The sequence below is a fragment of the Apis mellifera genome, linkage group LG8 (genome assembly GCF_003254395.2).
Source record: "Apis mellifera strain DH4 linkage group LG8, Amel_HAv3.1, whole genome shotgun sequence".
Classification (NCBI taxonomy): domain Eukaryota; kingdom Metazoa; phylum Arthropoda; class Insecta; order Hymenoptera; family Apidae; genus Apis; species Apis mellifera.
Genome location: NC_037645.1, coordinates 5,096,817 through 5,115,415, shown reverse-complemented (window position 1 = coordinate 5,115,415; position 18,599 = coordinate 5,096,817). Strand labels below are relative to the sequence as shown.

Here is an 18,599-nt window from a genome sequence, read left to right as displayed (position 1 = left end):
TCTTTATCCTAAAGGTGGAGCCACAATGAAGATGTTCGCAGCGTCATCTTCGAAGGACATTCAGTTTGAATTAACTCTTTTTCAAATGTGATAAAACCACAGACAAGGTACAAAATAGATTTAACTATTCAATATATATTTTTTATTCCATATTTTGAAGCATTAAGACTCTTTTATCATTTTAATGTCATTTTCGATATTACTGTTTCATTTATTTTTTTTTCATTATAAATAGACAAACGAATAGTGACTTGAACATATTCTTTTATATTGAAAGCATAGTTACTAAAAAGATTCTAAAACCAATTTCACATTTGTCACCAAATTCTCAAATTTATATCAGAATATTTATTTATTACAATATATAATTTCACTTAAAGTATTAAAATTTTTTGTCAATAAATTAGGCAAAGAAAACAATAAAATTCATTAATCAGATATCGAAGCTATCTTTTGAGCATATTAATTTTGTAAAGAAGCAAATATAAAGAGAATAAATAGTGAAAAAAGGATAAAGATAGGTTAAAAATTCAAATCATCATCATTTTCAAATAAAACATAAATAACGAGAATATGTAATAGGAAAAGAATATAGAAAGATAAAAATTAAGCATCATCTCTTAAGATCCAAAGACATTTCTTCAATAATAGAAAAAATAAAGTAAGAATTTAAGATTAGCGTCATCTCTTGAGATCTCATTTCTAGAAAGATATCTTTAATCCAACTGATGCTAATTTCAATTCCTTCTCTAACTTATTCTGTTTTTGAAGGTCTTTGATATTTAAGAGATGGTATTGATAGTCGATTCTTATCACATCTATTATCTTACATATATTTTCTTTATCTATATTTGTTTCATCTCTAGAAATAGCATTGATTGTTTAATTTTTTCACTATCTTTGTTCTTTTCTTACTCTTTGTTCTTGTCTATATTTCTTTTGCAAAATTTAAAAAATTTAATAAAAAACGATTCTAATCTAATCTATTTTATTTTATTGATTTATAATGCATGAGAATAATGATTTTAAAAAAACTAATATAATAATTCTAAAAAAATTATTTTTAATGTTGACTTTATTACTGTTTTGTATTTTGTAATTGAATTGAATATTGAATTGAATATATAATTCTAACATTTAGTGCGAAATAGTAATATATCAAACAATTTAATTTTTTGCACAATCGGTATTTCAGAACATGATACAGAAATTTCGTAAGGTTGTAAATCTATTTTATACCTTGTCTATGTTTGAATGTATAATGGATTGGTATAGCTGGTAACGCAAGCAGATCTTGATTCAATCATATTCGGTCAAGTGGTGAAAAAAACAGAAGGGAAAGTGAGAGGTTCGCATGTGTTATTCAACTTCAGAATAGGTGTCAAACGTAATTTTGATTTCGAGAGTACACGTCTGTAAAGAGAAAGCTATTGTCTGTAAAATGCAGTAAGTTTTAAGTGATTTTTTGGTGAATCATTATAAATGCGTAGCTAACTCATGACATTTCATCATATAGATATCATTTTCAATTTTGCAATATATTTTATTCTAATAATATAATTTTTTAATATTGTAATTTTATTATTGATTTAGCAAATATAATCATGTTAAACTACTATCCACAAATACATTCTCATACGCAGATTACGAACGCTTGTTTGCATACTGTTTTGTTTTCGTTTTCGTTGTATTATATATATGTACAGCTGTTATAGCGCTGTATGATACATTGATTTGGCGCGTTTAAATGTCTTACAAATTGTTCTTCTAAATATATGTATTTCAAGTATGCTGAACCTTGAAATCTGTATGAATATAGATTGATTTAAAAATGAGAAAAGATATTTATTTCATAATTTATATAATATAAATATTATTTATAGAAATGATATAATTTTTCAAATAAAATAAATATAATATAAGAAAATAAATATTTAATATAATTATTTGATGTTTATTTTATTATAATAAACCTTGTCTAAATATATTCTGATTTAATATTATGCTATCTTGTATCTTAATAATAGTTCTGTTGCAATATAAAACTTCAAATTTTCAAAATAAAATTTTGTAAATTTTTATAAATCTATCAATTCTAAATTTTATAAATTTATTTAAAAATTTTTTACTTTAAATATTATTCTCATATTTTTTATTGTTTTAATATTAAAATAATTTTTGTTATATTAATGTTAATTTATATAAAAATAATATTATAATATATTTTAATATATATATGTATATATGGATATTGATTGCTGTAATATTATACTTTATATATAATACATATGATTTAAGATATTTATTTTATGATGCAATGTCATATGATGCAACTTACAATTTATGAAGTAATAATGAACTAGATTTTATTTAGGATTATTGGCCACAATAGCAAAAGAGTTTTATGATTAATAATTTTAATTCCTTAATATTGAATAAAAATTATTGAAATTTATTAAACTATTTTGACATAAATTTTATGTCTTTCATCTCTTATTTCCAGATATGGAGTCATTTTTCGAATTGTTTGATCCAGATAACGATAAAAATACTCGGAAAAATATTTGGAATAACTCAGAAAATGAAATAAATCGAATATCAGATTGTGAAAATTTAAGTAGTGATGATGATCAAGAGGAAAGGCTACCACCAGAACCTGAACAGGGTAATATTGAATATAAATTAAAACTGATAAATCCATCTAGTCAACGATTTGAACATCTTGTAACACAAATGAAATGGCGTCTTAGAGAAGGTCATGGAGAAGCTATATATCAAATTGGTATAAAGTTATTTTGATTTTTAATTAACTAATTAAATATTTTCTATTTATTAGTTATTATATTCTAATTATTTAATTTATATTATTAGGTGTAGAAGATAATGGAAAATTAACAGGTTTAACAAAAGAAGATATGAAGGCATCATTGAAAACTTTAAATGATATGGCAGCTAGATTAGGTGCTACAACACGTATACTACGTCAAAGATTTGCCAATTCTAAAAATAAAAATATGTCCACATGCAGTAACAACAAAGATGAAAAACAAGTAGCAGAAGTTTTAGTAAAAAAATTAAGAAAAGGAGATAGAGAAGATCAAGATAGTATTGTTGATTTGAGACTTGCTGTCACTGGTGCACAGGATGCTGGAAAATCAACTCTCTTAGGTGAGAGGATTAGCAGAGGACATTTAAGGTAGAGGAACATACTTAGAGTTTACTCTGCTAAATTCATTGTTTGTTTAATTAATAAAATTTTAAATGAAACATAAATTTAATAATATCCAAAAAATATATATAGGTGTATTAACCCAGGGTGAATTAGATAATGGTAGAGGGAGAGCAAGACTAAATATGTTGCGTCACCTTCATGAAATAAAAACAGGCCGTACATCATCAATATCACATGAAATTATAGGATTTGATAATGAAGGACATGTTTTAAATTATGCAGAAATGGCAACAGCAGAAGAAATATGCGAGCATGCGTCAAAAGTTGTTACATTTATAGATTTAGCTGGTCATCGCAAATATTTAAGAACAACGGTACTCGGTCTTACAGGTATGATAATTCGGATTATTTCAATAATTTATTTAATTTATTATTAAAATTAATAAAATAATGATAATTTTTTCTTTCAGGATATTCACCTCATCATGTAATGTTAGTTGTAGCACCACCTATGAATGAAGCGTCGCAAGAACATATGGCATTATGCCTTACATTGAGACTTCCATTTTTTATAGTTGTAAACAAAATTGACCTTGGTTTTTGCAGTACACCCGAAACGATAAATCAATTAGAGAATGCTATTAACGCACAAGGATATTCAAAGCAATTAATAATGTATAATAATAGTCAAATGTCGTGGGATTTTGAATCAGATATAATACCTGTGTTTAATGTAAGTTGTGTTACTGGAGAAGGTTTGGAAGATTTAACAAATTTTATAAAAAATTTGTCACCATATAATGTAAATTCTACAGATTCAGATTCTGAATCGTGTTTATTTCAAATTGATGAAACTTTCAGGTACTTTTTTCTAAAAATATCATCAGATTATATTTAATAACTATATAAACTATAAATTGTTTCATTCCAAATAGAGTAGCAGGTTTGAATGAACCTGTTTTGGGAGGATTACTCGTAAAAGGAGCAATTGCTCTTGGAACTCGATTGTTAGTGGGTCCTTTACCAGATGGCGAATTTAGTCCCGTTAAGGTCGTTAGTTTACATCGTAATAAAGCTCCATGTTGTCTAGTAAGAGCATCACAAAGTGCTAGTTTAACATTAGCACCGTCGACAAATCGAAGTCCCCCTTTACCTCATCTACGACCTGGAATGGTTTTGATATCGGTATGGGATCAGCCTCATGCGACACTTTTTTTTCAGGTACATCCAATATATCAATATCTTATATAAAATGTATGTAAAATTTAAATAAATAATTAACAATTTTATATGAATACCTTTTAGGCAACCGTATTAATAGTATACCATGCGACTGCAATATTTTCTGGTTTTCAAACAACTGTGCATGTAGGAAATGTAAGACAAACATGTATTATAAAGGGAATAATGGACGCGAAGGACAGAGGTTTACAGACAAACGATACAGCGTCTGTGCTATTTAGGTTTGTTAACCATCCAGAATATTTGCATGTCGGTATGCGATTACTACTACGAGAAGGTCGTACTAAGGGAATTGGCAAAATAACACAAATATTTCCACTAATAGGTCAACAGAACAGTATGCAGTAAATTAAATAAAATTTTATTTATAAAAAAGTATTAGAATGTGCAAAACGTTTACGAAGATATAAAGAAACTTAATTACTTGAATTACTAGATGTTATTACATCATGCGCCTAGCATAAGTATCATAAATCATACATATTTGTTATAGAACAAATAAGGGAAATTCTTTTTGTTTTCGAATTTAATCTTTTAAAGTAGAGACATTTTTTTTATATAAGAAAGGCAAATACGATATTTTTAATAATTTTTTGTAAATTCTTTTCTGTTTAAAAAAATTGTATATTATTAAGAATAGGACAAATGAAGCAGCAAACACGATCAAATCACAATTATTTGTTTATAACTTAAATACTTTTGCTTTAGGTGCATTAGCTTTGTTGTGAAGAAAAGAAATCTTAATCTTATAAAATTTCTACTATTATTTTATTATTGTGATTATAATCATATCTTCGTTTCATTATTATGGAATTTATTTATGGATTGATTATTTATGAAATGATTTATTTCATCATGAAATAACATGAAATGAAAGATCATTTTAACTATTTAATGTCATCTTTTTGCGTGTGACGCTCAAATTTAAAAATTTTTCATGAGAGCAATCATTATAATAATGTAATGTTTCTCTGTAAAATTTGATCTTGACTACGAATCTATTTGCTCTGCTAGTATTTAAAAAAATAAGGAATTAAAAAAATTTATAGTGATTAAATATAGAATATTTTTGCGATCGATTACTGTCATGAAATGATAAATATTGTCTTTCATTCTTAAAACTTTAAAGAAAAAATTATATTATATACTATAAATTGTACGTATAAATCTGTCAAACAAATTAAAGATGGTTATATTTACGTATGTTTTATGAAATTGAAAAAAAATTACAAATGATCAAATTTATAAAATTACTTCAAAATATTACATATCTTATAAAATGTATTAAAATGTGTTATAAATTACGGTACAGCCGTCCAAAAAAAGATTTTGATTTTTTTTTGATTTATGTTAAATTTTAAATATGATCTTGTATTATATTGTAAAATATTTTAAATAAAACAAGAAAATATACACATCTATGTAGAGTGGATTTTTTTATATCGCAGAAAGAAAAGTTTTCGTTAAAAAAAATATATATTTATTGTCTAAAGAAAAAATAGATTTAAAAAAAATGACTTGAGATCACTTAAGATATATCCCAAAATATTTTCATTGTTGTTTATGCATCAATTAATAATTTTTATAATTAAAAAAGAAAAAAATATTTATTCATTGTAATTATACGAAATCGTTAAATAAATAAGGCAATATATAAAAATGCAATCCAACTTAATATTAAATTGCACTTAAGAATAAAATAAAATATCATGTTAAATTCTGAAAAAATACTGTTCTAATAGGAAATACAAATTTATCATCTATAAAATTATTGCACTTACATATTTTATAATTACACAATATCTATAAAAGCTAAAATACAAGAAGAATTATATAAATAAATCATCTGTAAATATTTGTAGCTTCTCATCGCATTCAAATAAAAGAGTCCTTCAAACAAGCTGATTTCTTATGATTTTTGTACAAAATACAATTACTCATTTAAAAATGATAATTACCCGCATGACTAGCAATAAAAGAAACGCCAGAAAAAGAAACGCGAGCTATGAGGACAAACTGAGATAAATAAATATAAAAAAAAAATGGTATAAAAGAAAGTTAATAATTATTCAATATGATTACTTAAGGTAATCATCTTTATCGTCATTAAAAAGTATTTTTGTTTCAGATTACGTGTTCTGATAGTTCGGAGTGGGAACATTTAACGTGCCCCAAAAGAATACGAGTCTTGTTGGATCATGCCTGATGAAAAAGATGAATGGCCTATTTGCTATGAGCCTTTTCTGATTTCCATCACGCTCTAGCACAATGCTAGTTACAACTGCGGCCTCGGTACCCTTTTCCGTGATATCAATCTCCACTTTCTGAAGAACTTTAGAAGCGAAGAGATGAGGATTCACTAAATTGCCACTATTTCTCAGATCGTCCAATCCAAACGAGGGAAAATTCTTTTGTTTTACATAATTCAAAAAATCTTGATTAATCGGTCTAGTCTGTCTTCTGTTTCTTCCTCTTTGTTTATTTTCCTGGAAGTGATACTTATTTTCTTCAAGATTTATAACTTTTGCATGATTGTTATTTTCTTCGGTTTTCTCTTCTATTCTATACAAATTTCTGTCTTTTTTCTCTTTGACATCACGAACATTGCGAATTTTTCTAATAGAAAATCCATTTATCCATTGTTCCACAGAATAGCCACGAAGCTTATCCTCGTATGTGAAGGAATTTCTTTTCATCATGCGACCCCTCATCTTTTCATTTTGAATTGAAGAAATACGAGAAGAAATAAAATCTTCGTAATTCTGTTGATTCTGTGTATTCGTTCTATTACTTCTTGATTTAGTAGTTATTCTATTTTGATTGTTTTTATTCTTGCCTTGAGATATAAGACTCAAATCTGCTAATTCAGGATCAAATAAAGACTTCATGCCTAATGCAGCAAGTACAGGTTCTAAGTGCAATGTACTGCTCAGTTTCATTCGTGGCATACTAATGATACAGGTTTCATTTTTCATATTCTTAACTAAATTTTCAATTATGTCAACTGTTAGTTTATTTTGAAATTCTCGAAGAGCTTTCGCACCTGCATTTTTCGGAAGAAGAATATACATTGAGATCTGCAAAAAGAAAAAAATATTGTAGAATGATTTGACAAAGTTTTACTAATTTATAAAAATCATATTTTTAATTGTAATATTTAAAATTCGATTAATTTTATTTTTTAAATATAAATAAAGTATATTATAATGAAGACATTATAAATATCTGTTACATTTATAAAATACTTACTTCGTGACCTTTATATGGAAGACCAAGAATTTTTACACCCAATTGTTTATCTTCATAAAAAGGAAAGGTGCCTGCATTGTACATTGTGTCTACTAGAATTGATTCGTTTGGCTCAACATGAAATAGTGCCCTAATTAAACAATATTGATACATTGCAATATTATAATCATAGCAATTATTAAATATCAACAAATAATTATTAATAAAATATTAAAATGATTTTAGATATATATATTTTATAAATTTTTTAAGAAAAATATTTTTAGAAAAATATACTTTTTTGTAAATCCCGTTAAGAAATGTTGATTCCATTCACCATTGAAATAAAGCGCTGACAAAAGAATCATCATAGTATTTGGACTAGGCACATCATCCAAAATTTTTGAAATTTTTCCCATTGTCTTCTGATTTACCCATGTGTTTATTATGTCCATTGCTGCTTTTCCTTTTCTTATGAAATCTACGTTGATTAATTCATTTTCATAAACATTGTTGCTCAGTGCTTTGAATTGTGGCAATATTGGAAATCCATCCTAAATCAAAATTATCTATAATATGTGTTCGTTTTACTTAAAATAAAAATGTTCAATTTGTGTATAAAACAAAATTTTACCTGGACATATGTGGCTGTAGCAAAATCTACACGTGGCCCAGGAGATCCATCTACTTTGGTGTGGAGTTTCGTTAACAATAGACCAAACATCTGATGAACGATCTCAGAGTTTTGTGAGATATCAATACCACTTTCGAGTCCAAGTACTTTAGACACTTCGTTGAAAGTTCTGCCAGCAGAACCCGCAAAAACAATCGCTAATGTCACTGTGAGACTGATCGGCGAGAAAATTATATTATCTTTTTGACCCATTAAAGACATGTCTCGAGTTCTATAAATCTGTCGTTCTACGTCCAGGGCAAATTTTAATACTCCATTAATGATAATGTTGTTTACCTGAAATTATTTTTATTTATTATTTTTTATTAATATTAATACAATTTAATTTAATTAATTAAAATGATAAAACAATTTTTTATATAATTTTTTATATAAAAAAGTTATATCATATATAGTAACGGGAAAAAATTTATCATGAACATTATTATTGAAATATTAAGTCATTATTGTGAAATTTTAAGGTCACTGTTCAGCAACTTGTGTTTAATGAATAACTTGCATCACCGCTGTCTTTTATTTATCATGAATACCATCATAAATATCTTAAGATTATTTCACAATGTGTAAACTTAAATTTCTATATTTTCTATATTTTTTCGTAATTCATATGATTAAATTTATTTTTTCTTAAAGCTTCCATCAAAGAAATATTAAAACTTTTCACTGGATATTTTAAAATATCTTTCTACTTACATGATCGCTCCAGCCTTGCAGCGTGTTCTCCATCTCAGCAGGATACATTGGTGCATTTTGCGATTCAGGTTGTAATGAGGTCAATGGTGGTTGTAAATTTACAGAATTACTTTTAGTTATAGAAATTGCAAAGTTTGAATATAGATCCGAAGGAATAGTTGATAAATTTCTGAGCCGGTTATATTCATCAGGATAGATCAATTGACCAAAAGTACCGGCCATAAGACTTAAGAATATCAATGTAGTCACCATCGCTACAAAATGTGAATATTGATCAATAAGTATATAATTATTTAATTAATGAAAATTAGATTTTGTTAATTGCAGCATTATAAAATGATTTTTTATTTAAGTTTTCAAGAATATCATATATACTTAATATTAATTTGACATTGAATCATTAGTCATTTCATTGTTTGATAAAAATTTAATATAATAAGATAAATGTTAAGCATTGAAAAAAAGATTAAAGTAAAAATTTTTATCATTAAAATTAATTAATTCACAGCTGCTCAAATGAATGACGAGTTCCCTCGAAGAGAAAACTTTGAAATCATATTTATTGTATTCCTCTGAAAATCATTTTATCTCGAGCAATTTCACAATTTTATAATTCTATTAATATTTCTAATGTAAATAGTTGCAAAATTCAATATTTCAATTTTTTTTTAATTGCATAACTTGAAAATTTATTTTAAGTTCAATTTAATTTAATTTTTTTACAACCTATTAATAAAAAACTGTATAAATACTGTTTTCTGAAACCGGTTAAAAATTTTACCATTTTTAAGTCAGAAACATTAAATAGTAAAAATTCAATAGCAATTTTTGCTGATTATAAAAACGATATGATTTTTAATGAAGCAATCAAATTTTATGGCTATAACTCAAGCATTAGCTTTTAATCTGATAACAAAAAAAAAAAAACATTTGATTGATATGAATAAGAAAAAATAACATAAATAAATAATATGAATGAAAAAGAATATAGATAGCGAAATATAAACTCATAAAATTATTATTATCAATTAAAAATTATTTTAAATATATCATATTTGATCTTATTTTCATCAATAAAATCATGAAAATACATTTTTATAAAAGAAAAATCAATGTAGAAATTCAATTTTTCTCTAATTAAATTTAAATATTAGCAAGATAGAATTGAAATTATTTCGAAATCGTTTCTTTGTTGAGTGAAGATAATGGACTGATATGAATACTAGTTATAGAATCACATGTTTTGCCATTTATGGAGGTATCATTATCATTATGTATATCCGTTTCTTGATTATATTGATTTTAAATATAGACTGTTTTTTTTTTTTCAATTATAGAATTACATCAAATAATCATTCAGAATTGAAATAATTAATATATTAAAATTCAATAAATAGAATGAAAAAAAAAATATAATGAAAAATAAAGTTGTTGAATTTCTGTTTGTTTTGTATATTTATTTCAATATTATATTAATTTCTTTTTAAAAGGAATTTATTAAGATCAGAAAGGAATAATTCATTTTATTCTTCAATTAATATATAATATTAAAAAATATTTTGTATATATCTGAGAACAATAATATAATGTAATAATAATAATATATTTTAATATAATATTAATGTAAATATTATTGTAATATAATATTAACAACATATTGAGGTTATGAAATCATCTCAATAAAAAATTATAACTTGTTTGTTTATTAATTATTGAATATGAACATATTCTTAATTTTCGAAAAATCGTATCGTAATCAAAATCTTAATAATTTTTTCTTTCTTAACACGAAATATAATCTGAATTAATAAAATAATAAAATAATATGTAAACTGTAAGGATTTTAACCTCTTTTCTCTTTTCTTATCCTTTAAAGTTAATAATGATATTTATCAAATAAGTAATAAAATAAAAAAATATACTTATTTAATTTCTGTTTAATAAACAAAATCTTCAATAAATAAAATGACACACTTATAATCTAAACTATAAATAATAATAATTCTTTCATGTTATAAAACTTATTTAATGCTATATTATCTATTTTTTTTTTCTTGCATCTGAAAATGTATGTATAAAAATAAAAATTACGTAATACATTATTTGAATACTATATTATTATATTATAGTTTATATTAGAATATTATTAATTTTTGTTTTAATTTGTTTGTTTTTATAAAATACATTTAAACTTCAAGAATATATGCATTATTTATCTGTTCCAAGATGTTGAAAAAATAATGAAGATCAAAAGAAATAGAAAATAATTTTATACATTAGCTTTAGAAATGGATATATGTATTTATAATAAAAAAAAAATTATTAATAAAAAATAACTGCTTGTTATTTTCGAAATTATCAATATTTAATTAATCAGGTTCCTATAATCATATACTGCTGTTTATTTATTCATTCATAATTCCACTGCATTATCATTCTATTGTAACATATATAACATTTCTATAAATATTTTCTATTTACATATTTTATTTTTTTTTATTCTTTTCATATATTTCTATACTTATCTTTGCGAATTTTAATTAACCATCTACAATGATAGATCACTAATTGAAATTATCCATTTTTGAATAGGAAATAATTTTTTCTTAAAAAAATATTTATTTTCCGAAAATAAATAAAGAATTTCTCTCTTTTTATATATATATATATATATAATTTTAATCGAAGAATTCCAAGATAGAGATAAGAATAATTATGATTAATAGTCTATAACTATTTTCACCATTACGAAATGGTGAATGGCTCACCATTAAAAGTAATGATGGTATCGACTCAAGCTCATTGTCTTGAAAACAATTCTTTCATTGTTCCTCAACTACAAATAAGAGAAGAACATTAATATTCCTCCTATTTCATATGAGCAATGTTAACTATCAACAATGTATTCAATGATTTTATTACATTAAAATACTTTCCGTTCGCATAATAATCTTGTGGAAGTGTCGTGTATCTATCGGAAAAACCCGTTGAATATTATTCGAAGTCACGATGAATGAGATTGCACACTTGTGTGACATCATGTTAATAGATTGTTTATAAGAATATAAAATGCATAACAAGTACAATGCGTCGTAAAATTAAATAAACGAGTAAATGTTTATAGATCGAAAGAAATTATTTAAAAGCGGAAAATATTCAAGATAAACCTCGAAGATAAACCTACTTGATTGCTAGTAAAACGTAACTTAAACACAGATGTTGAGAATTCAACTGTAGATAATTTCTCATACAATCGTATTTTTTTAAGATCCAATAATTTCTTAAGCTTTAAGAATTTATAAATCATTTTTTTCCTTTCAATAAGATTAATTGAAAAAGAACAATATAATCATGCTAATCTATTTTTTCATTTCAAATCGTTTATAATTTGAAGCGATGTAAAATTATATGCGTGTACGTAAAACAAATTGGTAAAATATTTGGTATTTTAAAAAATTTATCTTTCTAATTATGTAAATTAACTATTTGCTAAAATTCTACAGATTATAACTTCGATTCAAATCAATTCTTATATAGTTAATGTTGAAGGAATGAAGGAAATGAAAATAAAAGAAATTATATAACATTAGTATTCTATCATATAAATCTTTTATATTTTATCTTTGTTGAAATAATGAAACGATCATCAAAGAATTTTAAAATGTCTAAATCTATTTTAAACTTTCGTTATCAAGTATCTACATTCCTGGAAACAAGTATTTATCTTAAATCTACATTTGCATATAATTCTGATCGATCTTGAAGAATCGATATTCACAATGATGCTTTCTCTTTTTATACCCATAAATGGTCACGAAGACAATTCTACAATAAATTCTCAACTAAACAACTATAGAATCTTGATAAGAATCACAAACTCAATGATTTTCAATTATTATTCAACTCTCATTATGCATATTAAGCTGTATATAATAGAAATGCATTGAAAAGTATCATTGAACAGGATTCAAAATTATCCTTGATTGGATAATTAATGATTATGATTGTTTTAATCATGTTTAATCATTATGATTGATTGATTATTATATTTTTTTATGCTATTTTCACAATAAATTTTTTTTTTTGATTAATTTTGCTGAAATTAATTTACATTTAAATAAAAATCTATGAAAGTTTGAGATTTAATAAAACTCATAAATATTTAATATTTAAAATCACAATTCTTTGAAACTTCAAAGTTCAATAATTCTAATGTTAAATCATTTGATATCACAATAAGTTGGAATAAGATTTCTATCACAAATTATATTTTGTTTTTTTTTCTTTTGTTTTTATTAATGTATAATATATTATGTAAACAAAAATTATCTAAGATTAAATCTTGTTTAAAGCAAATACGTTACTTATTTATATTTATTCAATAATTCATTTGAATATAAAGCTTATTAAATTTCCATATATGTATGGTAAGCATCTCAAAAATAAATCCAGATATAACATATATATATATCATTCGTAATTTCTAAGAAACCACATCATTAAATAAAATTGATTAGTTTATTAATTGTGAGTAAGTCAATTATTAAATAATGGAAATGGAATTTTTTTATCTTCATTCGTGATTCTTCGATGTAGAGAATGCCAATATGATTCTTATATCAGATAGTATGTATCATAATAAGTAACATTATAAGTTTTCTAATACATCATAAGCTTATGTAAAAATTAATCTTTAATATCTTTAACGATTTATGTAATTTCGTAATTCTAAAGTAAATGAAATATTTAAAAAAATAATTTAAAAATATTCAAATAAAAATTGTTGAAAATTGAACATGCTAGTTACTAAACATTTGATTCATACAGAAAATTTTAATAAAAAAAAAGAAAAAATCTTGAGAATTTTTTATTCCATTGTAACCGTCAATTGACTATTATTATTCGACGCCATTAGATAATTCTGAGAATAATCGTTATTGTTTAAGAATAATAAACAGTTAAATTACTCTGACTTATATCTTTGTTACGAGTTTAGTGCCCTTGAATGAGCTTATGTTTCAAACGAATTTGTCATCAGTTAATTCATCATAGAAAACTATGCTTATTGTAACTTTTAAATAAGTAACTTCTAATAAAAATGATTCTAAAAATTTTGAAAAACTTCTTGGAATTTGCTTGAATATGGATTCAAAACATCATTCGAAACGATTTACGGTTGTCATTGATGTTTTTCTGTTTACTAAGGTCATATTTCTTGATGATGAGATTTCGCAAATAATTATACAAATTGGTGCAAATTTTTAATCTAATTAATTGTAATGATTCTTATTTAAAGATTATAAAAAAGAAAGAAATTTTATGGCTTGATCTTTAAATAGAAATTTTTTAAATAAAAGAATATGAACAAAAAAATATTAAATTATCTATTTGTGTTTAAGAACAATTTTCAAACATATCATAAATGTTCAAATTTCCTTGGAAATTTGGAAAGAAAGTGAATTCATAAATGTAATTTTTACATGTTTTACATTATCAGATTTATCAAAGAATTATAACAAGAGATTATATAATTTTATTAGATTTTTGTGCATATGAAATTTCGTTTCTTAAATTTGATGAACGAATATCATTAATAAAACTTTATCTTGACGTCAATAGTTCATCAATTGGTACTAACAATATTTATGATAAAGATATTTATAATTTGATTATAAATAATCGAAATATTTGTATGATTTTTTAATATAACATTAAATTCGAATAAAATATCAAGTAAATAGCTAAAAACTTTTGCAATTTTAATGAAGAAATTATTTGAAAAAAAAAATAATAAAGAGATTTTAATTTTAGCATTGAAAGAAAACTAAATTAATTAATAAATGCATCGATAAAAGAATTAATCACTTAATTAATTAATAAAATTAATCAATTTAGCTTCTGTTTTGATCTAATTAGAAAATCGATTTAAATTTAAAATTTTGAAAAAATATCTAATATTTATAACGATTCCTTTATAATCTCAAACTTCTTATTTCATATTCTCTTCGAAATTTTAATTTCAAAAGAATTCTTTTTTCAAATATCTCTCTTCGAAACACAATCTTTGTTCTCTTACATACCTTTCCAAATGTTTTCTAAATCTGTTTGTTCCTTTTAAATGTCACGTCCTTTTCTTCTTCAACTGGTATTCGATTTACCGGTTATTTTCACCGATTTACATGTAATCGAATCGTCAATGTGGATACTTTTTACAATTTCAATCAGTATTATTAATATAAATAACGTAATTGAATAAAATATAAACAGAGAATAAAATGTCGCGTCGTTTGATAAAATTATAGAGATCTCGTCCTTGCTGGCGAAAAGAATCGTGAGACGTGCGAATCGATCAGCAGCTACGACACGACTGATTGAATCGGCCTTCGTGTTCCGTTGTATTTACTAGGTTCGTTTCTGCCGCCTTCTCATACTATATTTGTCCAGGTACATATACTTATAAATATAATTTCATAAAATTGTTCAGTTCATTGTACGAAAGTGAAATCATCAGGTTTCATTCCAGAAATAATGATTGATTGATATTGATAAATAATGATTACCAATAACCAGAAGATTCGAATTAAATTTATCTCCTGGGATTTCCCAAATTTTTTCATGACTTAAGAATATTTTGTTTTGATGAAAATAATAAATGGAAAGTATGATTTCGAAATTAATGATTTATTTGATTTTCCCTGAAAGTGAAAAAGTATTAGGGGAAGAAAATATGAATGTTTAAAATCGAATTGATATTTTGATATGAATAATAATGTATAGTATAATGTTAAAACAATTGAAGAAATTGATAATAAATCACAGAAAAAAAATTAAATATTTTAACATAAATAAAAATAATTATTCCATTCAAAATGGAGACACCCTTTATCTAAAAGTAATTAAATAAAAATAAAAGTTGATATTTTACATTTTATGAAAAACTGAGTTAATTATAAAAATTAAATTAAAATATAATTAGATTTATTTTAAAAATTAAAAATATAACTTTATTTATAACTTTAGTGCAGAAAGTAAATTATGCAATTATGATGATTATATTTTTTATATAATTTCTAAAGATAAAAAAGAATAATATAATATTTATTTTTTTGTTTTACTTTTTTTGTAAATAAACAATGTAATAATAAAAATATTAAATATCTATTATTTTTTTATCTCGATATTTTAATAATATTATTTTTAATTTTTAAAAAATTCTTGTAAAATTTGCAACGTTATTTCATTTATGAACCAAATATTCAGAAAAAATACATATTGTTTTCTTTTCGAATAAAAAAATCATGCAGTAAAAGTTAACTGATGATTTATCTTTTCATTTTTAATATGTCATTATTAATATGTACTATCAACCAAAATTCCAGAAATAGATTCTCCAAGAAAACTATTCATTCGTGGATATGTTATATTTATATCTTTTATTGAATGATGATATCTTGTTTGTTCAATTGACGTATAACAAAATTTATGGTAACATGAGTCCACATTTATTTCTCGAAAAAAATGATTTGTCAATATTGAAAAAAATAATAAATTTAAGTCCAATAGTAAAGCTTCTTCTATATGACCCATTCTTGGGAAAATCCATATACGTATTTCATTCATATTTTATCTTATGGTATTTATAACATAGATTTATTATCAAATACAATTATCATTAAATTATAATTCTGAGTATTTAAGGAATCTAATCAAACTTCTTATTGAAAATACTTATTGGAAACTATTATTGAGAAATTTTTCATTTAAAGAATTAAATATTAATTAGAAAACTAATTTACATTCTATTAATTTACATTGATTGTTAAAAACTACATGATGTTATTGTTAAAAATATTAATAAAAGATTTTAAAAATGTAAAACCATGAAATCATGATTAATATAATCAATGTTAATTCCAAAATTAATGTTCTTTAGATCCTATATTTTTAATTAATAATTAATTCAATTTTTAAAAGGCTTAATTAAAACAATTACAACAAATGATTTCTTTCAATTATTCAGTTATCAAAATTGATAGTAACTTATAAAACATATCCGGAATAGAAACTTACATAGCCAACTGATTAATTATATGCCATCAGGAAATTTGAATAATGATGATTACTGGAACTATGGGATGGGTATCTTCAATGGGGCATACCAATTTCGTCATGGAGATTATTTGCGTTTACATCCCTCAAATTGAGATATAGCAATCGATAAAATTGATAAAGATCACGGATTCTGCGTAAAAAATCTTGCAGATAACTAATTGCATATTATAAATAGAAAATCGATTATTGATTTAATCATTTTCTCTTGTAACTATTTTTGCATATTTAATCATATAAAGATTTTTTTCTAAATCCATTTTCTTGAATCGAAAATATTATTGCGTACTACATGAATAAATTTTCGTAAAAATCATATGTTATTTATTATTTATTATTTATATTTAAAATAAATATTTTAATCGTTACCCAAATCTTCATTTATTCTAAATCTTTTATTCATTTATTCATTCATTTGTTAATTCGTCGAAAATTGCTTATTATATATATATATAAATGTATTCAAAAATTAGAATATAATTTCATTTATATTTGATTTTAAAAAAATGTTTGTTGAAAATACCAAGTTTTGTTATTGGAAATTATAATTAATCATTGTATTATAATTAAAATATTTCACTATCAACATTAGATTTAATTCCAATAATATTATTACTCAAGACAGAATAAATAATTTTAATTCTTTGTTTTTGAAATTTATGTGTATTAATTCAATTAATTATTAATTCATTGTTGATATGTATTTAATTAAAAAATTATTGGAAATTTTTCTTTATAAATTAGATATATGTACTATTAGATATATAGATTTATATATAGGTACATATACTATATTATGTATTAAATTTATAATATAAATATAATATAAATACATTTAACAATATAACAATATAGCAAAAATATTGTTAAGAAAACAAAATATTTTTATTATTTCACGATTCGATTTATTGATTGCATATTATAGGATTAAAAAACATGTTGATAACGTATATAAACAAAAGAATCCTGTTCAAAGGATTTTTATGTTTCTCTAACATGAAAATATATTATCAAAATAGAAACTTACGTTTTTTGTGCTAAGTTTAAATGTACATAACTAGTAATTTACAACATATTTTAAAGTTTTTATAAAAGAATTTAAATAATTTTAATTGTATTTGTTTCTTAAATATAATTATTTATATTTACTTGAATTTTATGAAATATAAAACAAATACGAATAAAACAATTCAATAATAAATTTTTTATGAAATACAATTTTATAAATATTAACTTTTCTTTTTTTATTTTCATCCAAAAAGAAATATGTTTGATAACCTTTCTATTAAGATTGTTCTCGTTTCGAAAATAGACGTTTAACTTGTTCGGATATTATCCCCACTATTCATATTATTTGTAACTTATAATGGAAATTCTATTCTATATACATATAATATATACATATAAGTATAAAAAATAAACAGTAACGATTAATTTTATATATATATATACGTTTTATAT

The 18,599-nt window shown here is 23.3% G+C and overlaps 2 protein-coding genes across 8 annotated transcripts; one reads left to right on the top strand and one right to left on the bottom strand.

The window, feature by feature from the left end:
* Nucleotides 1-88: 88 nt before the first annotated feature.
* On the top strand, nt 89-6,586 carry LOC411252 (GTP-binding protein 2). Of its 5 annotated transcripts, none has more exons than XM_016913359.2 (8): nt 1,240-1,446; nt 2,504-2,782; nt 2,872-3,168; nt 3,302-3,562; nt 3,643-4,033; nt 4,108-4,393; nt 4,478-4,635; nt 6,543-6,586. In XM_016913359.2, the coding sequence occupies exons 2-8, from the start codon at nt 2,506-2,508 to the stop codon at nt 6,577-6,579; spliced, it is 1,707 nt and encodes a 568-aa protein (XP_016768848.1). In that variant the 5' UTR covers nt 1,240-1,446; nt 2,504-2,505; the 3' UTR covers nt 6,580-6,586. The 5 variants fall into 5 exon arrangements, with proteins under 5 accessions (XP_016768847.1, XP_016768848.1, XP_026298284.1 ...); XM_026442499.1 differs by lacking the exon at nt 6,543-6,586 and adding an exon at nt 6,277-6,377; XM_016913360.2 differs by lacking the exon at nt 6,543-6,586 and adding an exon at nt 4,740-5,640.
* On the bottom strand, nt 6,493-18,184 carry LOC100577408 (leukocyte elastase inhibitor). 3 transcript variants are annotated; one of them, XM_026442497.1, is made up of 8 exons: nt 18,166-18,183; nt 17,100-17,271; nt 15,110-15,724; nt 9,030-9,283; nt 8,277-8,612; nt 7,940-8,196; nt 7,664-7,793; nt 6,493-7,491 (listed from the first exon to the last, which is right to left on the bottom strand). In XM_026442497.1, the coding sequence occupies exons 4-8, from the start codon at nt 9,279-9,281 to the stop codon at nt 6,544-6,546; spliced, it is 1,923 nt and encodes a 640-aa protein (XP_026298282.1). In that variant the 5' UTR covers nt 9,282-9,283; nt 15,110-15,724; nt 17,100-17,271; nt 18,166-18,183; the 3' UTR covers nt 6,493-6,543. The 3 variants fall into 3 exon arrangements, with proteins under 3 accessions (XP_026298282.1, XP_026298283.1, XP_003249882.1); XM_026442498.1 differs by lacking the exon at nt 15,110-15,724 and having other exon boundaries at nt 18,166-18,184; XM_003249834.4 differs by lacking the exon at nt 18,166-18,183 and having other exon boundaries at nt 17,100-17,292.
* Between the last annotated feature and the right edge of the window lie 415 nt (nt 18,185-18,599).

Excerpts from the sequence above, each read along its gene's own strand:
- LOC411252 (XM_016913358.2), top strand. The coding sequence starts at position 2,506 with ATGGAGTCATTTTTCGAATTGTTTGATCCAGATAACGATAAAAATACT. Across the intron at positions 2,783-2,871 it reads AGAAGCTATATATCAAATTG|GTGTAGAAGATAATGGAAAA; the intron begins GTATAAAGTTAT and ends TTATATTATTAG. Across the intron at positions 3,563-3,642 it reads AACGGTACTCGGTCTTACAG|GATATTCACCTCATCATGTA; the intron begins GTATGATAATTC and ends TTTTTCTTTCAG.
- LOC100577408 (XM_026442498.1), bottom strand. The coding sequence starts at position 9,281 with ATGGTGACTACATTGATATTCTTAAGTCTTATGGCCGGTACTTTTGGT. Across the intron at positions 8,197-8,276 it reads CTACAGCCACATATGTCCAG|GATGGATTTCCAATATTGCC; the intron begins GTAAAATTTTGT and ends ATTTTGATTTAG. Across the intron at positions 7,794-7,939 it reads TTAACGGGATTTACAAAAAA|GGCACTATTTCATGTTGAGC; the intron begins GTATATTTTTCT and ends TTGTTTAATTAG.